The sequence below is a fragment of the Leptidea sinapis genome, chromosome 20 (assembly GCF_905404315.1).
Source record: "Leptidea sinapis chromosome 20, ilLepSina1.1, whole genome shotgun sequence".
NCBI lineage: Eukaryota > Metazoa > Arthropoda > Insecta > Lepidoptera > Pieridae > Leptidea > Leptidea sinapis.
In genome coordinates, this window is record NC_066284.1 from 6,073,109 (window position 1) to 6,099,983 (window position 26,875).

Below are 26,875 nucleotides of genomic sequence, written 5' to 3' on the forward strand. Positions count from 1 at the left end.
TGCTACAAAAATATAACTTACAGACCCTAAAATCCAGAAGGAAACTTCATGGGGCTAAAACATTATATGGAGTACGAAAGCGTCCCCTTTTTGCAGTTAGCCCAATTCGGACCAACTCCGGCAAACGCGCGCTTCTGCAGCGCCTATTTAGCACATACAATGAAATCTTTTCAGGAACTACAATTCAAATCAGCAATTAATAGCACATTGAAACAGCATCAACTTAATTAATGTTATTAAACTAAATTTAAACTTAAATCTCATTGTTATTATTTAAATATTCTCATTGGAGACTTATATCTAACCTCATAATAATATTGTTAGCAACATCTGTTTGTAATAATCTCTTGATTACTGCGTTATTAGTCTGCTTTTCTTTCTTGTGATCTAACACTTATTTTATAGTAACCCGTGGACATTGTTGGTTGTGCACTTAGTGCTACTTATGTTATTTCTTCCTCTAATGTAATCATCTAGTGTGTAATTGTTTTGTGTCCCAAATAAAATAAAATAAAAACAATTGGCAAGCATTTGAAGCTATCATTCCGTCCAGTGTAATAATTGGTCCGAGGTGCTAACTGTGGTCTGCTCGTATCGCCTCCGGCACCCACCCCTCGTCCATATATTTTATGTAGAGTGGCGGGTACTGTAATCGACAATCCGACCCAGTTCCATGGCCTCGGCAGGACTATGGTGGGGCAGGCTACCAGAGAGCGACTGGTCCACTCCACATCATGCCGAGGACTATTTGAATAACTACGAAGCGTTAATACATTTAAGCGTTTTACAGTTCAACTAAAAAACTACTTAAAAATGTACTGAAAATAAAACCAGAAAAATTGCGGGGACTGATATACATAAGTCGTTATTTTATGGAAATACTTGATTGTTAAAGAGGAGAAGATACTCCCTTGATGTCAAGCGGCATGATATGCACCTACCATATGCTACCACAGCAGTAACACTATGAGTTGAGTGGTACAACACCATTACACAACCTCAGAAGTAGCTACTTTTGAAGAAACGATTCAGGGACCTTCAAGCATACTGCTACGAGCCGAACGTTACCAGCTGATGGTAATTGATACGCTCTGCCTATTACAATGCAGTGCTGCTCAGGATTCTTGAAAAACCCCAAAACTTCTGAGCGACACAACAACTGCGCTCGTCCCATTGAGACACAAGATGTCAAATCTCATTTGACCAGTAATTTCACTAGCTACGGCGCCCTTCAGACCGAAACACAGTAATAGGTAGAAGTAGGCAGTAGAAATAGGCGCCGTTGTGGTACCCATAATAGCCGGCATCCTTTGCAAAGGAGCCTCCCACTGGTAGAGCATACTCTCCCACCTTAAAGACCGGCATCGCATCTCTTGAACACTGGACGCAGATGTCCACGGGCGGTTGTCTAACCACTTCCCATCACGCGAGACTCTTACCCGTTTGCCGAACAAGATCACATCACTCTGCACCCGTCACCGTGAGACATTTTAGGTTGCCCCTGTAGTTACACTAACTATACCGTTACATAGTACACGTGCTCTGCTGTTAAAAGGCATTTATTTTCTCAAAACTGATTCCTTTAGAATTCTTTTTGTTGTCATTCCTATTATACTAGATACTACTACCGCTTCGGAAACAAATGGCGCTGAGAGAGAAGTAGCGGCGCAAGAAACTCTCCAGCATTCTTTTTTTGCGCCCTTTTTTAATAAAATATACAATATTGTACTGTCATTGTCATTTTATAGCAATATAAAATAATGTTTTGTGCCTTCAACCTTATTCTGGTTTGTAGCACACATTTGGAGTTCAGCGCGTTTATCTACTGTACAAAAATTAATGACATCTGGTTTATAAATGCGTAACGAGTCGGTTAATGGAAGAAATACAAAATCAGTTTAGATAGCCCGCAAATAAATTAATACGGTGATAAATTTATCCCAAATAAGAGTGGATGAGCCAATGGAATAATACAACAATCCAAACGATACCAAGTTGGGAAAGCAACATCTGCCAGTCAAACTTCTAATAATTCATTGCATTTTTTTAAATTTCATTGAGTGAATGAAATGATCCGAGTGAAATCGAATGAATAAACGCGTCCGACTCCACTCGGATTGGAGTGGAGTATGAGTGCTCTCGACCCACGTGTCTATAGGATTAGCGTCCGACAATTAGGTAGGTACTTTTACTAGATTGGAAATTGTATAACATAACTTATTGTGATGCGTCAATCTAGTTATACACGTTTAGACGCTTTTTAACACATTTCACATAGAGGAATTAGGCGATTCGATTCAGCACGTCTTAGTGTCTAAAAGTTGAACGAATTGAACCACCTATTGGGAAGTGTTTGCCAAAATCATATTAATAAAAAAATGAAAATTATATACTAAAATAGAAATACGAGCGTAAGCAAAAGTACCAAGGCAACATAAAGTAAGAAGCGTTACCTAGCACGAATAAAGCGGCTAGTATAGGATAGCGTCTGAAAGATGGTTACTGGTTAGTGCGGCGCCCGGCGTGATGCCCACGATGCTGCCGCCAACGCACGCTTCCACGCCTTCTGCGACCGCCACCACAACCACACGTTATTACGTCACATTCGCAGATGTACAAACAGACCACGACCCACTTGCGAGACCAATGATATATATTAAATAGCGGCTGATATATATTAAATAGAGCATGGACCCACTGACTGACTGATACTGACATCGAGCATCCACCATACTTACTGAAAACACGGTTCAAATACCATTCTATCCATTCTGGCCGAACACTGAATAGAACGGCTGCGACATATAACTTAAGATTGCTGCAGGCGCTATTTGCATCTTTAAGAATTATTTGGCATAATTGAAACAATCTATTTGAGTAATGAACAATCATTGTTAAGCGTAAAGTGAGCAGATTAATTTAAAAGTAAGTAACTTCTGCCCGAGATGTCATCCGTGTATCAGACGCTAAAAGCCATATATTGTATGTTGTCCCGACCTTCTGTTAATTTTCATGCAAATTTTAAATTAAATCATTTCAGTAGTATTTGCGTATTGCCCGGGACATACAGACTTTATTGTTTTAAAAAGATATTCAATGTACAGTATTTACTTTATTACGACTTTATTAAATATGTGTTAATTATTTCTGATTGGTTTATTTGGCTACAGCTGCATTGTTAAATCTCTTATACTCGCAAGTGGGACAAATGGTTTCATCATACAAAACCTTAAAATATAAAATTAGTTTATGAGATGATATAATATGTGGCTTAATAAAACAAGATACATTCGAATAAAAATTATGTACAAACGTACCCATTTACCCATGAAGACCCAAAATACCTATAATCAAGGGGTTTCTAGACGGGCTATATTTTTGGAGTAATAAGAATATTATTTTCAATAATAGTTTTGCTACATCAACAACATTGTATTATATATAGAGTATAGCTTGCCAATATTTGCACCACAGACAATACTAATACTTCATGTCGTATAGAAAGGGATGCACTTATAGATAGAAATAATAAAAAAATGACCAGCCAATATTGTATTTATCGATAGCGGAGCGAAAGATTATAAAATAAATCAGCCTTCTCATATAACGAAAATTATGGAAACTTGCAGTGTGGCTGTCGAATAAGGGACGAGACGAGCAGGACGTTCAGTTGGTGGTAACTGATACGCCTTGCCCATTACAATGCAGTGCCATTCAGGATTCTTGAAAAACCCAAATATTCTGAGCGGCACTACAATTGCGCTCGAAACTTTGAAAAAAAAAGGTACTTCCCACTGGTAAACTATAATATAACTAGCAATGTTTTGCAAATATGTATTGCTCTAAAGTATAGCCCGTTTAGAAGCAACATTAGATTGTCACAATATCTTAGTGATTAATTTGAAATATATTTGGTTAACACATTATTAATATCCTGTCTGCAATATATTATGTAACTGAATTGGTCTATAGACCTCAGATCATTTATACAGCTTAAATACAACACAAGATATTAAAATTAAGTTAAAGTCATGCAGACTTAATTATGCATAATGGCAAGGACGACACGGAGTCTCACAGTGCATAGAAGGCGTGAGTCCTGAGTGACAGCGTATTGTGCATGCGAAAGAATCATTCGAAGCAGATTCACAACAAGTTTACCTCCGAGTGAGAGCGGGTGTAGAACTGATTTTACCGAGATTTTCAAACCAGGTGATATAATTTATTATAAAAATTATGAAGATTTCTTAATTTAAAAAATTGACTAAAATCATATTCACGTGTTATTCCAGCGAGACCTTGCGCCTGAACTGCTAAAAGAATGAGAAACTTATTTGGCTTGGCTATTTTTTTCTTTCTTTTTTACTTTACTAGTCCCCCGGCCGGGCTGAATTTAATCGAAGGTATATGAAATAAAAAATGTGATGCGTTCCCTTTTTAACAGCAGTGTCGCAAACCAACATTGTCGATCATTACATTAATTTAATTTAAAAATATTGGTCAAGTTACTAAAGTAAAACTATATATTATTAATATTAAAAAATACATATATACAACAACTTTTTTCATTATAACATTTCTATAATATATTGTTGCTATGTAGATTTTTTATCTCTTAATTAAGTGTATGAATTTTTTGTTGGTCCTACTATAAAGTTGAGAATTGACGGAAAATATTTGTGATTTGCCGGTATCAATAAGTAAGGAAGATATAGCATAATATTCGAGATTTGATGTTGATGTCCTTTCTCGATATTGCAATAGTTTAATTTTTTTAGAAATGCAATAAATTTTTGCTTGGACAAAATCAGATAAATCGTGTGCACAATACGCGTACACTCGGGCCACACAGTAAGCGTGGTGAAGGTGACGTAAGCATTACCTGTAGTGCAGGCGGCGTTGTCTGCATTGACGCCGGCCACAGACCACGGGCGCGCTTTGCCGGCTGTACGCACGCACCCGTTGCCTACACATCATACGAGTCAGCGGCGAACACGAAAAACGTTGCGTCAAGTCACGAAACGTCCTGTCAAGTGACGCCGCAGACCAACCATGCTACACCAATGAGCTAACCAACCTTTGCACTCTTTCAATATTATAAATACACTTTTTCTACACCGATGCTTTAAATTATCTATTAAAGATTCTGACACAATTAGCTTATTGCCAACATTAAAACACCCAATGTTCTAATAACCATTACATCATCCAAACGAGTGTTGTAATGTTGTACTGAATTTCATAACAACACTCCTATGTTTTTTTTCAATCCCTTCATGCTCAAAGAGTTTGAACAGACAGCCACATTCTTATTGCACGATGCGTGGTATCTGTATGAATTACAAAAAAAGAACATTTTCGTTTACGCGCGTTCCACACTACCAGAACGTCGCGCGCCGAAAAATAAAGTAGGTTATTCGAATCCCCGCCATTTTTCTTCGATATTATTATTGTTTTGTTTACAAAAAATAAGCGATTCATATTAAACGCTGCAAAAGAACATAATATTCAAGTGAATTTTAATTATTGCACTATACAAACTGTTAATTACTACTAAAATAAATAATTTTTTCATTAATACTTAGTTTGTTTGTATATAATCAGTAATGGATGATATTAGGTTACTACTAGGACTAACTGTTTCAGAATCTTTTAGAGGATTCATATTATGAGTGTAGTGTAGATAAAATCTTTTTTGCAACTGTTGATAATTAGTTTTTTAAACACTCATGTGATACTATTATCACACTCGGCTTCGCCTCGTGAGATAAAGCCACATTCGTGTTTTAATACCCCTTATTACACAACAGTTGCATAAATAACTATTATTGACTAGGCATAATAATTAATAATAATTTTTTTAGCTATATATAGGTCTTTATAAGTTATTTTTTTTTATTATTTTAATTATTTTCTTGATGATTCTTTATAACATAAGCTTAGAATAAAAAGTGTATATTCTGAACTATTTCAATAAAATATTTTTTTTCCTAACCCACGCGGTATAACTTCTGATCTCATCGCATATGTGACACTAGGTGCGCACTGCAATTTCATCAGTATTAACATTCATTAAAACATATTATTAAATATGTATCGCGCAGTATGGGTATCTTGTAATAATAAAATAATTTAATTGTTATTTGAACAAGAATATGCAAAATACAGATTTTTTTTGTTTTCAACACCGACATTGATTACTGGAAGAATGAAGAATAATAAATGACGAAACATACGTATCTATCCGCACCGACGAACGCAATACAGAATAATAGTGAACGCATGTGAATTGTAAAGCATAATACAGTGACAGATATATAGCCAAGTATCCGTAGCGTGCGTGGTATGCGGCTTCACTAAGCGTAGACAATACACATTTATGACGTCACTTGACACAAACAAACACGCCCCTCATCACAAGCAGACAAACTATGTTACGTGGGACAACATTGTCGCTCGTCATCGTGCTTTTTTAATTGCGATTTGAACCATTGAGTGTAAAGCAATGTGAATAAGCTTGCAAGGGGAGGCAAGTAACAATAGTTAAAATCTTTTTAATATACCCACATATTATGACATCAGACATTATATACATATTTGTTGAATATGGTTTGATTATTCGAAGGCATCTCCAGTACAGCTGTCAAATTATATACAATATTTGTTCGATCTCAATAGTAGTAATAATAATAGTCATGGACCATCAATTTCATATTTTTTTAATGCGGTGAGGATTTAGGAGCCAGCGGCTTTATCCCAATGGACGCCCACGGGTCAACACTTTCATAAATATATAAAATACCATACTAATATAGATCTCATTTAAAGCTGCAGTGATCAGTAATGGCAAGTTATTTACGAAATGTGGTGATCATTACCCGAACAATGACCACACAGAACTCTGTGCGTACTGACGTCGGTTGCCCAAGTTATTTGGTATATATAGGTGTTAGGAGTCTATTGGGTCTTAAGGATCAAACGAGATGATATAAAACCTTTTTTTAATCGCAATTAAGTTACAGAACACAGTGTGACCATCATCAGCCCCTATCAGAGACAATGTGATCTAAAAAACGGACTGTGCCCGTCTAACTACGTTGCCGTTCCCTTGTATTACTTCCCCTACTTATATCGAAAGGCCTTATATGACAGGTAAATAGACATCAGTATATTAGTGTAAAGAATACGGTCTAATAGAGGTATAAATATATAAAAACTTGATAGTTACCTATAGCGTTGACATTATCAGACGATCTGGAGGGCGGCGGCGTCGATGGCGCAGCCTTGGTGCCAACGTCGTCGGAAGACTTGCATCGCGATACTTCTGCAATAGTATACAAATTTATTTTATACATTGCCGTTATTTTATTACGAGAAGTCATTCGTGAAAAACCAAATCTCAAGGTTTTATCTCTTGAGAAAACTTACCGCAGTCTAATAACACAGGAGTACTTTCGCCTGAAGTCACGCTGTACCTGAAATGTTGCATGCGTATAAATTAATGAATAAAATTTCCTTATTGACTAAAATAATAACAATAATTTAATCTTGCGTCCACTAAGAGCAATTGTTGGTTGATTGTTGTTGATTCTTCGGCGTTGCGTAGAGATGTGGGTTCTCCCTGTATCTTCTACGTTTATCACCAAGAGTGCTCTGAGGAGCTATTCGGGCTGATGCTAAATACCACCCGCATCACGATGACGTCTCGCATTCCACAACCGCGTATTTTGCAAGAAATTTCTTGCCTCGCACAGCCACTTTGTGGAATCAATTACAAGCTGCTGTTTTCCTGAACCGATACGATTTAGGAACCTTCAAGAAAAGAGCATACTCCCACTTAAAAGGCCGGCGGATGAGCATCGTTCCATGAGCGGTTGCCTCACCACACTACCCATCACGTCAGCCTATTGCCCGTTGGCCCCCGCTTATATCAACATCATTATCATCATTTCAGATAGAAGATGTCCACAGCTGGATAAAGGCCTTCCCCAAAGATCGCCATGACGATCGGTCCTGCGCTGCCCTCATTCAACCTACTCCGGCGATCTTGACCAGATCGTCGGTCCATCTTGTGGGGGGCTTACCAACACTCCCTCTTCCGGTTCGTGGTCACCATTCGAGGACTTTACTATCCCAATGGCTATCTGTCCGTCGAACTATGTGCCCTGCCCTGACATTTGGGCTTTAGCTAGCAGCTTTGGTTTTTTTTTATTTACATTAAAGTTTACAAAAGAAAATACTTAAAGCTAGCATCAGAAAACCACACGGGTTTGTAATATATGCTAACAAAGAATTAAATCTAGGTACATTAACTACAGAACATTAGTGCCAGTTGGATAAATTGTGTAAATATATTTATTTTAAGTGACTTAAAAAGTATGACTTCAGTTTTTTCTTAATATTACAAGGATTTATACAGTTCCGTACATCAGTGGGTAATTCATTAATTAGGCGAGGAACTAGGTAAGCATTCGTTCGTTCGCCATATCTATTGAGCGCGCTCGGAGCGCATAAACAGCCCCGAGTGACGGCCCGCGTGCGTACAGGATGTTGTACTTTATCCCAGTATTTAGTAATGAAAAAAGTTTTCTTTTAACATTGAATATTTCATCAGTACCTGCACCGTTCAGTTTCGGAATAGTCACTATGATTTTTGTTAGGCAAAAGTTTTAATATTCTTTTTTTGTTCTCCTACGGATCTCCTCATTTCTGATTCAATCTCGCAGGGAAACTCCGAGCAAAGCCCTCTCCATTGCACGCTGAGCAACATTGAGCTTCCTCAGGCCCGTAGTAAGCGACCACGTCTGTGTGCCGTATGTCATCACTGGCAACACACATTGGCTAAAAACCTTCGCCTTCAGACACTGTGGTGTTATATAAATGAAATAGACGGAGCACAACTCACATGGTGTCGTCTCTGCGCAGCGTGGGGGAGTGTCGCAGCGCGGAGGGAGAGGCGGGAGAAGCGGGCGAGGCGGACGCCAGCGACGACAGCGAGTGCAGCGAGCGCGAGGTGAGCGCCGTGCGAGCCGACAGAGACGACACGTCCTCGCTGCCGGGCGGCGTGCGGCAAGTGCGCCAGAACTCCTCCAGACCTACATACATACATATAATCACGCCTCTTTCCTGTAGGAGTAGGCAGAGACCACTTCTTTCCACTTGCTACGATCCTTACATACTTGTTTCGCTTCGTCCACTTTCATTATTCCTTTCATACATGGTCTTCGGTTTAAGGTACTCTTGACCTGGCCTTTTTTCAAGACGTCCCTGATTTGATCTCGAAACGTCCGCTTAGGTCTACCCCTTCCAACCCTTTCATTCACACTAGCCTTATACACTTTTTTTGTCAATAGTTCTTCATTCATTCTCTCGACATGTCCAAACCATCTCACCTGCACCACGTATATTAAATATCAACGTAAATTATAATGCCTTCTACTCGGCTAACGGCCGTTCCCAATAAACTATCTACAGATATAGATAAATTACTACCTTCTACTGTCAACAATCTGAAGCTGTCCCAATATACCCGATAAGTCATTCTTATCGCCTTATATTGGGACGCAATAGGAATTTCCATACAAACTTCTATCGCTGGTGAGTTATACGTCGTGCCATTGACAGACAGCATGTACGGATAAGGTGAGTTACCGTCGATAAGTTTATTGGGACAGAAAATTCAACGATATTTACGATTTTTATCTCAAGTAGGCCACAACCGGAGATAGACTGAATATTGGGAACGGCCGTTAGTCGAGTTAGAAAATCTTTTATGGAACTTAGTACATGCTTTTACAGCAAGAGCCCAGAAAATAATCAAAACAAATGTATTACGAGATTCAACGAATTTTTTAAAAACGTTTATGTGTGTATTTACCTTTTCGAATGGGTGATAGTTTTTAACATTCAATAAGTGATATTATATGCTATTTGAATTTGAATATCGACTCGTGTTATCAACAAATGAAGTTGGTGGTCCAATAAGTTTAATATCCTATTTATTAAAGTGAAACTTTTTTTTACATCGCCTCAAACTTTTTCGTCTGTGTGTTGCATGTCGCGTGACGGTCGGGCGGCGCCTATAGTTCGCAGAAGCTGACTGTGTAGTGTATAGGACTATTATATCATATGTTCCAGTGCTCCACGCTATTTTGTTTGTTTTTGTCAGTATTTAATGTAAATGTTGTTTGTCAGTGTTTAATGTAATTGTTGTTATTTATTACAGTGATACTTTATTTACTTAGTCTACTCTTATTATCTCCCATTATGAATCCAATTTTCCAAGTATAAAATTAAGATTGATAAAGCGATTTTTATACCCTTAATAGAATATTATTCCAAAAATTTTTAGTTAAATGTCTATAATGTGAAAAAAAGTTTCACTTTTACCGTGGTTTCATAAAACCACACAATCCTTTTTTTTCCTTGAGTAACTATGCGAGCAGCGGGTTATCAACGAATGCAGTAGTGGTACCCTCACCGTCGGATTCCAAGGCAATTCAAAACACACGAGTCGAGAATGCTGGTCAAAGATTCTGGGTACCTGTATTAGTTCTTCTACCTTTAACGATATATTGTTATTATAATATTATATTGACTAGGGTTTTTCAAATTTTGTAAATCCGTTCTGACATAGCAAAAAATTATTACCTTATGTGTTGCAATTTCTAAGATGGCATAATGGTTCTTAAATATAATTCATAATTATTTAATAATTGCAAGAAAAGCGGATATTATAAGCTAGGATATTAAGATACTTGTACAAACAGCACACCTTCATCTATATCCAGGGACTGGTCGGTTATCGGGCGCGTAGGTGCTCTCGTCTTTACACGTCGCGGCCGGCCTGGTGTGATTATGAAATAACAATTACAAAATATTTTATACCAATTAACGTGAAATATCTGTAAAATTAGTCATGTCATGGGTACACTTTAAAAAAACGCGCACACTTTTCTAAAGGCCCGCCAGCGCTCTTGGGATTATGTTCATGTGAGTGAGAGTGTGGGCGGCGGTGATTACTAAAAAAAACCTATTGGGACAGCATATGTCTGTTTCCGGTTTGCCAATGCAAAATTACGCACAGATCGCCCCGCGTAGCGTGTGGTGCGGTACCCAAGCCATTCGGCATTATGCCCGTTGAAATCACCCAAGACTTCGATTTCACCAAAGGTGATCTACCAATGAGACCTTCCTCAAAATTAACACGCAGGCAGAGTAGACAAGTCCCTATCCTCCGGACATGAGGAACTACAAGCCAGTTTTCTGTGCGAGTGTGGTACTTAGTCCCGACGTAGTCATAAGACGGCAGCATGACTCTCCCACTTCTATAAGCCATTAGTCGCCTTTTCCAGCACCATTGGGCCTGGGACTCTCCTATTCGTCTTACGCTCCGGGGTAGCACAGGGCAAACTCACAAATATTCCGTTTCATACAGGTAATATGCATATAAAAAGACGCTGTTGTAGTATTTGTGTCTCCGGATTCATGTGCAAATGATACATACCCTTGACGAGATGTCGGAGTGTGTGCGCGGGTAACTCGGCGAGTGCGTCTGCGGCCTCGGCGTGCAGCGGCGGCAACGACAGCATCTCGTTACTGCTGCACTGCTGCTCCGCCACGGACTTGGGCCGCACGCGCCTGGCGCCGCGCTCCCGTCGCCGGCATCCGAGCGGGGTGGCCTAACACACGCACATTACGATCAGAATAATTGACGCACTTATGTAGCCCACGACCCCTAACGAGATATTTAATCACTGACCTGTATAAATAACACTGGACAGGCTGTTCTATATGTTTGACAGCAAGTTTTTTGTGCCTATTTGAAGCGCCACTCGCGAGCGTCCAGAGAACTAATTTTGACGTTTAATACAAATTGCTGCAAAGGAACGTACAATAATCTGAAGTATTTTTGCATTTGAATTAATTACGTTCGTTCTCAGTGTTATTTATACTTCAAGCATCAACGTTATAAAGTATGGCAAATATCAAACAGGCACAAAAGCACTTTGACAGCTGCAAGTCCAGTGGTATAGTAGAGGTCAGTGTATTTAATACACTCAATCATGCATCTACATAATTTGTAAAGCACAAAGACGACGTTGTAAATTTTATACCTCAGCAACCACTATGGGTACAGACCCCATAATATTTCATTGGTTGGTTTCTAGGTTGTCGGGATCAAATGCTATTCAAGTTCAAACATTTCCCACAGAGTTACAATGAATTGCTCACTAAAACGTGCCGACAATGTCCATTTTGAACCAATTGGTTTGTTGAGACACGCGGATCTTCACCAATAAATATATATAACTCCCCGTAAGTCAACGTTATATTCATCATAGAAATTATTTCACTGATTTAGATCCCAACGGGACTCTTGACATTAACATAAGGCCTAACCCCCTTATTCATAATGGTCCGCTAACTTAAAACAGCCGCTAAGGAGTGTTTTTTCTCATTCTGGTCAATAAAAGAAGACAGAGTGCCAATTAGCAATGCTTTAAGTTAGCAGACTATTATGAATAAGGGGATAAGAGTTTACGTTTTTAGTTATATATTGTGATTTTGTAGATTTCTTACGAAGTGGTTGTATTATGTACTATTTTGGTGTACATATATTTTATACTTTACACACACATCTAGCTTGAAATCAGACCCCAGAGGTTACTCAGAGTTCTCGTACAATAAAAAATAAATATAAATACATTCCTTTGCACCTAAATAGTTACAATATATATAAAACTAACATTCAACATATCTATAAATTCTGTAAACTATTTGATCACTTGGTACAAACTAATTTCTGAGTCCTTATAAAATCAAAAACACAAATGAGATACGAACTATGGGATGGCTACTCACCAAATTTAAGTAATCCAGTTTCTAGCGCAGCATAAAAAATATTTCAATTTAACAATTCTCTTATAAAATTAAACAATTATTTCATTTAGAACACCTATAAATCTCAAATGAGTCTAGTAATATATTTATTTACCATGAGTAAACAACACTTGGTAAACGTCATGAAGCTAAATCAGTCTGTAAAGAGGCTTTGAAAGGGAGAGAAGAACTGATAAGAAACTCCGATCCCATCTTTTAAATATTATAATAACTTAGCCTACTTAATATGATATTATACAATTTTAGGTGGCCTGCGCTGTACCAGATAAGATCCATGCATCATTATCCTCTATATAATCTACTAATACTGTAGTAAGACTTCTTTTTCAAAGAAGATGTAATATATTTCTTGAAGTTGTGCTCAGTGAGTGTTAGTATACTGTCTGGTATTTTATTGTAATATTGAACATCAGGACCTATGAAGGAGCCCTTAACTCAATAAACGGTACATACATTCTTCCATCTTGAATTGAATGAATTCAAATCACAATATTAATTATTAAGTACCTTAACTTTTCAAAAAAAAATCTAGATCATCATTATAAAAACAAAACACGCCTACTCTCATCAACTCCTTCTCACATCCTCTCTTACACTTGGTACTCTTGACCTGGATCCTTCTTACGTGAAAAGTACGCCCACCTTTCCCAACACCTTCCTCACACAACCAGACGACCTCACATTTCCATATTAATGATTCCGAGATAATATTGGATGACAAACGAAAGCCAGTTAAATGTCTTTCTTCTATCACTAAGCTCGCTTTGTATCTCTTTCTCTTTACATACATATAATCACGCCTCTTTCCTGTAGGGGTAGACAGAGACCACTTCTTTCCACTTGCTACGATCCTTACATACTTGTTTTTCTTCGTCCACTTTCATTATTCCTTTCAAACATGCTCTTCGGTTTAGGGTACTCTTGACCTGGTCTTTTTTCAAGATATCCCTGGTCTCAAAACGTCCGCCTAAGTCTACCCCTTCGAACACTTTCATTCACACTGGCCTTATAAAATTTTTCGTCAATCGTTCTTCATTCATTCTCTCGACATGACCAAACCATCTCAGCTTTCTCTTTCGTTTCATATTTTTCTATTGCCACTGTTATAGGTGGAGCTTTGCCGGCCTAGGTGACACAGCATGTTCTAGAAGTAGTGATGTCTCACCGTATTTCTGGAGACAGGTGCGAGCAGGTCAGGTACGTCGGTATCTCCACTCGACAGTCGCTCACTGTCTGCGCTGTCCACGCTCTCACACGCCGCCAGGGCGAGGCTCTCCACCGCCTCACTATGCAACAGTATGAGTGTAAATCAGTTCTTTTATACTATTCATGGAGTATTTTTTATTTAAATGAAATATATCAGGAATAATATACTAAAGGTAAAAATACCCTAAAAACCCCAAATTATGTTACCACTAGGACAAACATAAATTTCTACTCGGTTAAGTCGAGTTAGTAAGTCTTTTTTGGGCGATATAACCTGCTATTACAACATGATATCAGAAAATATAAAAAACAAAATATGTGTTACAAAATTGAATTGTTAAACAACGTTTATGTGGTAAGGTTACTGGAACGTAAATGATAATATTTAATTATTAATGAGACTATAAATACTACATAATATATAAAAATATATTATGTAGTATTTATACCAAATTATATTTGAAGTTATTGTGTGAAATTTTATTGAAAAATGAAAAGAAGCTCGCAGAACGACTTGCGCTCATTCTTCTCCAGTCTGAGGAATAAATTTTCAAAGAGGTGGTATTTGACGTTCAACTAAAATTAAAACAAAATTCTAAATCATATTTTTAATAAAAATATTTAAATTTGATACCTCCAGTGTTGCAAGGAAATGTGGGTGGCGGTGATCACTTAACATCAGGTACACGCGTTTGTCCAACACTTCCATAAAAATTTAAACACACAAAGTGATGATCTACTTATAGTTAAGTATTTTTATATCTTAACTAGCTTTTACCCGCGACTTCGACCGCGTTTATTAGTTATAGTTAGCGCTCTTCTATGATACAGCACATATTCCTTGTCATTGTGGACAGTCACTTTAATAGTAGGTGAATTTTAATCTCCTACTTCATCTCCATGTAGGTCAAAGTTTCAAAAATGCTCGAACAAATGTATAAAAATTATTTCTTATCACGTTTAATCTTCGATAATGATGAATATCCATACAAACTGCCATCCCCCCCTTTTTTTGCAATAAAAGGTAGCATATGTCATTGCTCATCAAGCTATTATTGTCTATCTCTGTATTAAATTATATAAAAATCGGTTCGGTGGTTAAGGCGTGAAAGCGTAACAAACAAACCTATATTCACATTTATAATATTAGTAGGGTTATATACCTACACCAAAATATGTTCTTAGCTATAAAAAAATTGAGTTTGTAAGAAGCAGGTGCATAAGGACACTTGTTCGACATAAGAATTGTCGAGTGATGGTAGTTACAATGAAGGACTCACTTGATCAGTTCGTGCAGCGTGGTGCCGCTGGGCGCGAGAGCGTCCCGCACGGCCTGCAGCGACACGGGCTCGCTGGCCACGCCCAGTCCGGCGCCGGCCCCGCCCATCGCTGCGAATACCTCAGCGCACCGCTGCAAACATCGAATTAATATTATGTTGATATGCTTGCCAAAACTAGCATGAGCATTTGGTTATTCATCAGGCGTATATTCTAACTGCCTTATTCATAATAAAACGCTTTTCGAAGGTATAAAGCTATATAAGTTAAAACTTGTTTTAAGCCTATCGACCGTTCAATAAAATTCCTTATTCATATTCGTTAGATAAATCTCCCATAAGAGCGCGGCGGCCAGCGGTGCGGGAGGCAGGGCCTGCCGCCTGCGCTCACTATATGATACACGGCCACGGTGTACGGTACCTGCAGGTACTGGTGCAGCAGCAGGTGCGCGGCGGCGGCGGCTCGCTCGAGCGCGGGGGGCAGGGCCTGCCGCCTGCGCTCACTATATGATACACGGCCACGGTGTACGGTACCTGCAGGTACTGGTGCAGCAGCAGGTGCGCGGCGGCGGCGGCTCGCTCGAGCGCGGGGGGCAGGGCCTGCCGCCTGCGCTCACTATATGATACACGGCCACGGTGTACGGTACCTGCAGGTACTGGTGCAGCAGCAGGTGCGCGGCGGCGGCGGCTCGCTCGAGCGCGGGGGGCAGGGCCTGCCGCCTGCGCTCACTATATGATACACGGCCACGGTGTACGGTACCTGCAGGTACTGGTGCAGCAGCAGGTGCGCGGCGGCGGCGGCTCGCTCGAGCGCGGGGGGCAGGGCCTGCCGCCTGCGCTCACTATATGATACACGGCCACGGTGTACGGTACCTGCAGGTACTGGTGCAGCAGCAGGTGCGCGGCGGCGGCGGCTCGCTCGAGCGCGGGGGGCAGGGCCTGCCGCCTGCGCTCACTATATGATACACGGCCACGGTGTACGGTACCTGCAGGTACTGGTGCAGCAGCAGGTGCGCGGCGGCGGCGGCTCGCTCGAGCGCGGGGGGCAGGGCCTGCCGCCTGCGCTCACTATATGATACACGGCCACGGTGTACGGTACCTGCAGGTACTGGTGCAGCAGCAGGTGCGCGGCGGCGGCGGCTCGCTCGAGCGCGGCGGCCAGCGGCGCGGGGGGCAGGGCCTGCGCGGCCTGGGCGGCAAGCGCGGCCGCCGCCTCGCCGCCGCACCACGCGCGCTCGAGGGCCAGCGCGCGCAGCCGGTGACTCTGAGACGACGTGCTGTTACTTGATAAACTGGAAAAAACACACACGTCTAAATACCACATCATCATTTAACAATTGTTATTTAAAAACTTTAGCAAAGCTAAATATGACATCATTAGAAACGAGTTAGATAACATTAACTGGGAGGAAACTCTCGATCCTAGTTTAACAGTTGATGAGACAGTAGACGTTTTCTATGACATTCTTACATCCATCATTAATCAGAATGTTCCAATGAGTACGAAAGGTCGGAGTAATTTCCCATTTTGCTTCAGTCGATCGATGATCCAGAGTTTGAAGGAAAAGGCAAAGTACCATCGTAGATTTAAAATGTATGGCAATCCAATGGATCAGTATACATATAGGTTACTCCGCGAGAGATGTGACAAAATCCTCACGACTGATATGAATAGGTTGAAATCAGAAGCAAAAAATTTAATCAAGAAGGATCCTAAATTCTTTTAGTCTTTCATAAAGTCTCTACGATCAAATAGCAGCGACATGCCGGATGAACTGACTTACTTAGATCAAAGCGTTCAAGGTGGCCAGCAGATTGCCAATTTTTTTTCTGAATACTTTCACTCAACCTATCAGCATGACCCAAACCCAAGAACTAAACACAATGAAATCGTCGAATGCCACATGTCACTTAGTTTATGTCGTTTCACAGACTCAGATGTCATATCAGCGCTCAAAAGCCTAGATGCAAATAAAGGTCCTGGTCCAGATTATATACCTCCTAGTTTCTTAAAGGCCTGTGGCACAAAATTGGCTGAGCCGCTACGAATCATTTTCAATAAGTCTTTACTGTGTGGAACTTTTCCCTCAAGATGGAAGGTTGCGCACATCAGTCCAATTCACAAGAAGGGAGATCCTGGAGATATTACTAACTACCGGCCCATCTCAATTTTGTCTGCTATCGGTAAGCCGTTTGAATTACTCGTTCAGAAAAATATTTTTTTCCACCTTAAACCCTTGCTCATACCCCAACAGCATGGATTTCTACTACGGATCAACTACATCGAATCTTGTGGATTTTGTTAGTGACATTACTCAAGCTTTCACAGATGGTCACGAATTGAATGCTATTTACACTGATTTATCAAAAGCCTTCGATGTGGTTGACCAAGTACTGCTCATAGAATGTCACGCAGGAATATGTGGCTTTCTACTGCGGTGGTGCGAATCCTATTTACAGAACCGTTCCCAGATTGTAAAGATCCGTGGCTTTAAGTCAATTTCAATAGCCGTGCCACCAGGGGTTCCACAGGGCTCCCATTTAGGGCCCCTTTTTTTCTTGGTCTTTGTGAACGATCTAGCGACTAAATTTAAATCCAAATTTCAAATGTTTGCAGGCGACTTAAAAATTTTTCGTGAAATTAAATCTACAGGTTTCTACATTGGTGTGATAGTAATAGGATGGCTTTAAATTCCTCAAAATGTTTTTACTTAAACTTTTCTCGAAATCGAAATTCTTCACAACTTACTTACTTCATAAATGCATGTCCACTAACAGAAGTTTGTACAATGCGAGATTTAGGCGTCATGGTTGACACAAAATTAGGTTTTAGAGAGCACATTGACTACATTTCCAAAAAGGCATCTCGTCTTTCAGGTTTTGTGATTAGACAAACTAAATTTTTCAACGACCCTGATGTGTCGAAGATACTTTTTAACAGCTACGTGCGTAGTCTTTTAGAGTATTGCAGTCCGGTGTGGAACCCTTCTTACAAAGTTCATATTAAGAGGTTAGAACAGGTGCAGTCGAAATTCTTATATCATCTCTCATATTCAAGTAATCTTTGTCGTCGATTAGACTGCTACGAATCTAGACTTGTGCATTTTGGCATGACGTCTCTAGTACAGCGTAGGAAAGTGTCAGACCTTGTCTTTTTACACAAACTGAATCATGGCCACATAGACAGTCCTCTATTATAAAGTAAAATTACCTTGGCTGTCCCATTTCAGCTGTATTATTAATAGGAAAACTATCAGTCTACCCTCAACACGCACAAATTATGGTCAACATTCTAGTTTATATCGCATTTGTTCTCTGTATAATGAAGTCTGTCATAAGGTAGACATATTCAATCCGTCAGTATCTAGGTTCAGATGACTTCTGCTAGGAAAAGCGGATTATTGGCTTGGGGACTGTGGGGTTGAATCGTGTTCATCTAGCTTTAAGTTAATGTTTTTAAAAAGCTTTTTTTTAAAAGCCCCAATGCTGAAATGGTTTGGACACGTGGAGCGAATGAGTGAAGAAAGAATGTCGCATCAAATATATAAGGCAAGTCGGTCGCCGGAGACCTCGTAGAACATTCGTCGACCAAATTGGTCCGAAGCACCCGCAACCGGCGAGCATGTATGAAAAGAGTAATGAATGTAGAGGAAGCGCGTGACGTTTGTAAGGATAGAATCAAATGGCATTCTATTGTCTCCGCCTACCCCGACGGGAACAAGGCGGGAGTGTGTATGTATGTATGTATGGACTGTCAAACCGTGTGTCATTAAATTCTCTCATAGAAAATATGTCGATACAAAACAAATATTGAAAATAAAAATAATTATGGGTCCCAAATCGAAATAAAAAGTATCCTATCTCTTTAGTTTGACTAAACTCCATGAAATAATCACCATTAAAATTCATTCATTAGTTTCGGAGTCCATCGCAGACAAACACATACGTGACACGTAATTTATATATATTAAGATAAAGATAAAGGTACGCACCGCTCGTGTAGATCTCTCCAAAGCGCAGCGACCCTCTCACTGGCGCCACGCCCACCCGCTGCCGCGTCGTTTGCGGGGAACTCTACGCGTCTTACGCTCACCGAGCGGCGCAGCGCATTTGATATATCCGTGAGACCTGCACCATAACGTATAAAGAAGTCAGCCCACTCCCATGAACCACACCATGAGGTCGATATGAATGTATCGGACAACGGTCTAGGGCGCATCATTCAAATAATATTTTGCTTGTCGGCAACATTCCAAAACCGATCATGCAAAGATCCAGAGTGGTGGTTGTTTAATTAAATATTATAGGTATCATCATCTATGATTTTTGGTGATCCAATATTAACCGTAGGCCTCTTTCCTTGTCAGCGAAAACAAAACTCTGCCCTTGTCTGTTTTGTCCAGCGACTCTAGCCTCGCTTTCATACATTTGTGGCAGAGTGCCGCTAGTTTTCATGAAATCGTTCAAAGACAACTCATTAGTGATGGGCGATACTCGTTTATCAATCTAAATATCAATAATCAATCTAAATCTTTAACTGAGTTGAATTGATTGCGATATAACGGAATAATAAAGAAACATGTTAATTTTATAGTTAAGTTTTTTAATATAGTAGAAATATCTATTGACTATTGAACCTTAAAATGTATTAATTTTGTATAAACTCTTCTTGTTGTTTTTGATTCGGTTTTATAAATAAGCCAGTTGTATATCTACAATATATTTATCAAACAATTAAATGACTCACGTTTTTATAATCAAACTAAAGTCGGCAATTAGGAAGAATTAGGAGGCAAGATACCTACTTACCCTGATACATACCTACTGTTATCTACACAATATGGGACGGTCTCGTCACTAGTTTACATAATCCAATGACAGAGGGAGATAATGTTATGTGAATTTATCTACGAAAGAAAGGGATATGAAAAAAGACGTCAATACATTTATTTAGGTTGAATTGTCTGTGGTCTAGGCACATTTAAATAACAGAGGATTTATTTAACACGTGACGGTTATGTGATATAAAATGTAACGTCATTGTTTGTTTTGGTAATACAAAATAGAAAAGTAACTTAATGTAACGTAAACTTCATGGAAGCTGTAATTTTTGTGAAGATTTTAAATCATGCCTTGCAAGGGGCACGGCTGACGCCCGCTACGGTCTAGTATAATTATTAATTATTCATCCTTAAAGGAACAAAATAAAGAACAAAAAACACTCTTATTAACAACAACAAAAAACACATTTATTAATTTTAGGATTTTGAATTTTAATAATAACTTATCGACGTAGTTGTTTATTTTTAAATTTCCCAGATTTAACAGAACAGTGCAAAGCTATACTTTAAGTCATTTACTGCTACTGTTTGGAACCAATCGCGCAGATATGAGGATAACCATCTCAAGAGATCACCGTGTATACCGATGTTATTAAGATGGCTCTCCAACAGATTATGTGAGATTTTGTAAAATGCTCTAGAAAAATCGGTATACACTGTGTCCTAATGTCAATTCTAGATACTATGAATATAACTATAGATATGTATTCAGTAGTGTTACAAATGGCGACCACGTACCGGAAGTTATGTGTATTAGGATCTTTAACCACCTTCCAAAGAATATTAGAGAGATGCCTAAAACATTAATGCATAAAAAATTAAAATTATGGCTAATAAATAAATGCTTTTATAGTTTAAAAGAATTCTTTAGCCAAAAATAATAGTATTTAAATGTAATTTTTTTGAGAGGTATCTACAAACTAATGTTTATTTTATATTATATTATAGAATTAAAGCTATGTAATGTGTATTAATGACGTATAAATATAAAAATTCCAATATTGACAATCAAATATTTGTATGCCGATATATTGGCGAATAGTGCTGTACACCAATTAATTGTTAACAACTATGATGTTACCACGTTTCATACAAATAAATCATTTCATTTCTTTTCATAGTGTTGCTAGACCCCCCACAAGATTTACCGACGATATGGTCCAGATCGCCGGAGTAGGTTGGATGAGGGCAGCGCAAGACCGATCGTCGTGGAGATCTTTGGGGGAGGCCTTTGTCCAGCAATGGACGTCTTCCGGCTGAAATGATGATGAGTGTTACGTTGTTACCTTGCAAGCTGAACGCGTTGCGGTCGAGGTACAGCGTGTGCAGAGTACAGTTACACTGCAGCGCCTTGGCCAGCAGTCGCGCCCCCGCGTCTCCCGCCAGGTTGCCACACACGTCCAGCGTGCGCAGACGTCGTGCGCCGCCTAGGGCGTTCAAGAGCCCGTATAGGTCACCCTAAAAAATCACCCCAAAGTCATGACATGTATTCACTGTCACTTTACGGTACAAAGTTTCTGAAAAATTACGTAATTATCCATGGAAATAATGCTTCGAAGATTATGCCGTCCCCAAATTTAGTAGCCGAATAGAGGTTGTTGCGTGCTACGTAGCACGTACTGTATTTTCATGGGGCGACATTTATCCAAAAAGATGAATGATATATCCCGCGGGTTGTTTCAACCGGGGTTGATTCTTGTCATATCATCGAAGATCAAGTCATCTCCGATCGGCTTGATTCTCTAGCATTGCGTAGAGATGTGGGTTCTCTCTGCATCTTCTACCGCATTTATCACGGGGAGTGCTCAGAAGAGCTGTTCGGGTTGATTCCAGCGGCCGAATTCCACCATCGGACATTACGTGCAAAGTACCATCCGCATCACGTAGACGTCTGGCATTCCACAACCGCGCGTTTTGTTCGAAATTTCTTGCCTCGCACAGCCACTTTGTGCAATCAACTACCAGCAGCGGTCTTCCCGAACAGATACGACTTAGGGACCTTCAAGAAAAAAGCATACTCCCACCTTAAAGGCCGGCAACGCATTTCTTGACACACCTGTTGTTGCGGATGTCCATGGGCGGTTGCCTCACCTCTCCCCATCCCGTGAGCCTCTTGACTGTTTGCCCCCTCTCATATAAAAAAAAAATGTTTAACGTCCGGGTTACGTCAGCAGCTAGTCGTCACTTTACAAAAGGTACTGATATCTTGAGTGTCAGTCAATTCGCGAAAACGACACTCGAATTACGTAATAAACGATTGCGTATATTCTCTTTGCTTCCAACAGTTGTCATCGTCCATCTGTATCGCCATGTTTATAAACAAGTGAAATATACATCTTTCAAATTCAAATATTTTTATTCAAAATAGGATTTAGGTTAAAATCACTTATTGAACTCCAAAACTAGCACGGATAAGAACGTTACTAGAGAAAAGTGTATTAGGTTACTTTAAGCTGTACTTCTTAATTTTAATATAAGAAAAAAAGTCATAAAGGTCCACAACCGCTTCACGCGGTGTAACACTAACACATACAATCAACAGACACGCATTTTCCACTCACAGACAGTTTTTCATAAACTTTTTTCCACTCACCTTGAGCTTGCAATCACTAAGGTCCAACGACGTTAACGCGGTATCTGGTTCTTGCAGCACGTGCACTAAAGCCTGCAAAATTATGACATTTAAAAAAATCGAATTTCAGCATCATTTTTTATTTTTTTCCTTGCCTGAAAAGAGTAATAAGAGGCAAATGTTGCAAAGCTAAAATTTTGAGGGAGACTAATTATAAGATAAAATACACACACATTATTACATTATGTAAATTCATTTTGTGTTGTTACTATTTTTAAAAGTTTTAGGCATGCTGCCAAAATTTTTTAACCTTCTACTATAAAATTGGTAATTGGTAGACATGTCCGTTACTTGCAAATAGTTTATTATAAATAAAATAATGTTATATGTACCTGTATTAAAGGGGGCGCGTACGATCGTTTCCCCGTAAGTTTGCTGAGTGATAAATGCGTAATGGAATGATTTTTTCCTACCGCTCTGACAATACCGGATAGCTCGAACTCCATACCTGAAAGTTTAAATGTGTTAATGTCGCATCAATTATTTTTACATTTACCATATACCACACCATAGACCATAACAGGTTGCTGGATGGTAGGAAAGATTATTTTTTAAAATCGGACAGGGCGACGAACCATAGTGCACAACACCAGTGGGAGGCTCCTTTGCGCAGGATGCCGGCTAGATTATGGCTACTACAACGGCGCCTATTTCTGCCGTGAAGCAGTAATGTGTAAGCATTACTGTGTTTCGGTCTGAAGAGTGTCGTAGCTAGTGAAATTCCTGGGCAAATGAGACTTAACATCTTATGTCTCAAGGTGACGAGCGCAGTTGAAGTGGCGCTCAAATTTTTGGGTTTTTCAAGAACGCGCGTTCCGGCTGAGTTTGCCAGTCTTCACAGTATGAGTACTTTTAACGCTGAGGGGTTAAAACAAAACTAGACCGACTATCGTCAATTATGGTGGTCTTTCACAGTAGTATAGTTCGCCACGTAAAACGAAAGATTCATTTAAGTATGTGAAATGTCTTAAACTTGTAAAAATACTGTACAAGTATCGCCTGAAGGAAAAACAAACAAAAAAATGGTAAAAGTCCATCTACGAATAGGTCGGCCAGCACATACCAAACCTAATTTTAGCTTCAAATATTTCTTTATTTAGTAGTAAAACGGTAAAACGCTTACTTCGGTGATATGGTAATCGAGAAACTTTATTGTAACAGCGTTTCGGTTCTTGTGATATTTTATAACACATCAGAATACCAAACCTCTTAGCAGACCAGTTTATGTGGAAAAGGAGGACATACGAGCGTACGGGTACGGTACGGTAATCACAGGAGCGTTGCCGGTATTTATAACTTGAGCCAGACTTACTGTTATCCGACAGATCTAGCGAGTTGAGACAGCGCACGCCGTGCACGCAAGACTCGAGTACGTGCGCGGCCTGTGCGGACGTGAGCGAGCCCGATAGGTTCAGTTTGATGCCCGTAGCACTCTCGTTGCACGCCAGACCAAGCAGCAAACTCCTGGAACATTACAATTGATATTGTTAAGTTTACACACTATTATTCAAATTCAAAAAATACTTTATTCACGTAGGTCACGGAAATGACACTTATGAATGTCAAAAAATAAATAAAAATATTGTTTCTTATTGAATTTACCGCTAAATCGTAAAGGGTTGAGCTAATGAGAAGAAGTAGCAAGAAACTCATTGCCACACTTTTAAGTCAAGATTTACATTTTAATTGTTTTACAAATCATTTCAATTACAATATATGCAAAGTGATGCAAAAAAATACTCAAATGTCAAAAACTTAAAGGCTTACACGAGTAAGTGAAAAAAAAAGGAAATTAATACTTATAAACACAAGAGTTATTGAGTATAGTAGATGCATCAATCCACACATACCGTAAATAAATAGAGGCATTATGTGAGCATTTCATAGAATAAAATATATAATAACTTTAAAGAAAATAATAATAATAAAAAACACATCAAGCAGACTTCCCGGCAACAAGACCATCCAGCCACCAAGAGTAGCACCCGTTCACGAGCATGACGCATGCACCAGCCATCGCCTCCCTCGACCATATTTTAAGGAAGGGAACGACCCGCCCCACGTCGCCGTCATTAACCCTTCGCACATAACGCATTCGAAAATAGGACTTCCTCATTACAAAATAAGGCGAGAAATCGGATGAGGTCGTGTGGATTCGTCGTTGTGCCATACGTATCGGTAGCGGTGGTCATGTTACATTCCTTGAATTGGTATTGGCACATATGGACCCGTGGAACGCTAAAAGTTACTTTAATAACTGGCCTACTGATATATGAATACTGGCAAAGTTTCCTGCGCTATGCTTCGGTCTTAGTCAAAGTGGTGGTAGTGTTTTAAACGAAGTCAAAAACAATTCTGATGGAATAAACTTTGTAAAATGAAATGTTTTTAAACTTAAGTTTTGACATCTTACATTTAGTCCATAGCTGAAGGGATGACGATCACAGTTTTGAGTTTTCAATCTTGTAATGTCTTTTCATAAATAAAAAACTTTTCGGTGTGAAAGATTTTCTTAAGGCCACCAATATTATATGAAGAAGCAGAAGATATTTAATAGTACACTTTGAGTTTCAAAGTCACATAATGTGTAAACTTTAGAAAACACGAAGAAATCAAGTCAAAAGTACTCACAATATACCAATCCTACCTGAAGTAGGACTGAAAACTGAAGTCGAATAAAAAAATCACACGTATTTGAACAACGAATGCACAGCTCTGTGTACAAAACAAGAATTAATGTTTCATAACACGTTATTTAATTAGATAATAGAATGGGTTTGTTTACAAATATATGACACAATCCAGCGCATTGATCATATTATTTCGGTAAGATAACGTCTGGTGAAGAAATTAAAGAATTTAAATTAATTCTTACTGACAATGTCCAGTCATATTTTGTGTATCGAATATTATTATTATTTTTATAATTTTTCTCAGCCTTTCGCTGGTTTGCCTGCATTTACGGGTCGAAACCAAGTAAATGCTGCATTTACTTGGTTTCGACGTGTGGTGTGTTAAATTTATGTGTAGGGTGAAATGTCGTGTTCGTCAATTTGTAAGAACTTTCTAACGATATTATGTGATGTCTGAGTGTTATAAGAGAATGTTTGTAATGATTGATTATATGTGAATGTGTTTAATGGATTGTGCTGTGTGTTTGGTATTGTTTGAGTGGAAGAACATGGAATTACATCGTTTGTTGGTTCACTAATGTTAATATGTATTTGATTTTCATTTTCTATTTCTAGTTGTGACTTTATACAAATTATTTAAGTTTTCTTTAGTGTTAATTCCGCCAAGACCTGGTCTCGTGCCAGATTTTGGCGAGACAACACGTCCTGAGGATGCCTCGTGTAGAGGCGAAACACGTGTCGAATTGTTTTAAAGACAAATATTGGAAGAAAAAATTAAAGAAAACTTAAATAATTTGTATAATTATGGATTTCCGCAAAGAAACGCATAATTCAATAAAATTTTTTTTTTAGTTGTGACTTTATTTCTTCTTTAATTCGATTTAAAGTTTCCTGATTTAAGAGGTTGTTTTTTACTATTACTCTTCTTCGATCCGCAATTCTTTGTTCTGTAACGTTTAAGTCCGGATATTTTTGTAAAAAGAGGTCATGCAACTGTTTTCTGTAGGCGGTTAGGTCGGTCTCTAATTTCGTGATGTAGTAATAGGTGCGCATAATGAATAGGTTCATTTCTTTACTCCATTTCATGCGCACTCTCGGTTTACCGGCTTTGGTGGACGCGAGTAAAAAGGCATTTGCCTCCCGCGCAGCATCCAAGGTCGGTGTGGGTGAATATCTGCTTGAAAGGGGTGAGGAGGGAATGGATGGTGTATATGAGATGGTACTTGGACTATAAGGGTCCGTTAGAGTAGTCCTGTCAGTCAGTCTGTCATTTTCGGCTGTAGTATTTTCGGATGATCCGGTGGGAGCCCGCCTGTTCAGCTCGACACCGCTGACGGTTCGCATGCTGAGACACCCAGCGCCAGCTCCAGGTGTGCCCCGGCG

At 39.2% G+C, this 26,875-nt stretch overlaps 1 protein-coding gene across 4 annotated transcripts in view; it reads right to left on the reverse strand.

Moving 5' to 3' along the window:
• The window catches only part of LOC126970286 (F-actin-uncapping protein LRRC16A), a 48,777-nt gene that overhangs the window by 3,994 nt on the left and 17,908 nt on the right, over positions 1–26,875 (reverse strand). The window contains exons 12-27 of one of the 4 annotated variants that reach the window (XR_007730603.1): positions 24,172–24,323; positions 23,192–23,307; positions 22,821–22,892; positions 21,514–21,685; positions 19,379–19,514; positions 16,486–16,678; positions 15,390–15,520; positions 14,069–14,189; positions 12,865–12,885; positions 11,507–11,681; positions 10,775–10,846; positions 8,906–9,095; positions 7,429–7,475; positions 7,229–7,324; positions 4,883–4,966; positions 2,454–2,566 (exon numbers count right to left, since the gene is read on the reverse strand). Coding sequence is in view for 2 of the 4 variants with exons in the window: in XM_050816111.1 (XP_050672068.1) it covers positions 4,883–4,966; positions 7,229–7,324; positions 7,429–7,475; positions 8,906–9,095; positions 10,775–10,846; positions 11,507–11,681; positions 12,865–12,885; positions 14,069–14,189; positions 15,390–15,520; positions 16,486–16,678; positions 19,379–19,514; positions 21,514–21,685; positions 22,821–22,892; positions 23,192–23,307; positions 24,172–24,323 (1,778 nt within the window). In the remaining 2 variants the exon portion in view is untranslated. The remainder of the gene's footprint in view (positions 1–2,453; positions 2,567–4,882; positions 4,967–7,228; positions 7,325–7,428; positions 7,476–8,905; positions 9,096–10,774; positions 10,847–11,506; positions 11,682–12,864; positions 12,886–14,068; positions 14,190–15,389; positions 15,521–16,485; positions 16,679–19,378; positions 19,515–21,513; positions 21,686–22,820; positions 22,893–23,191; positions 23,308–24,171; positions 24,324–26,875) is intronic. The other 3 variants (XR_007730604.1, XM_050816111.1, XM_050816112.1) reach the window with 3 other exon arrangements.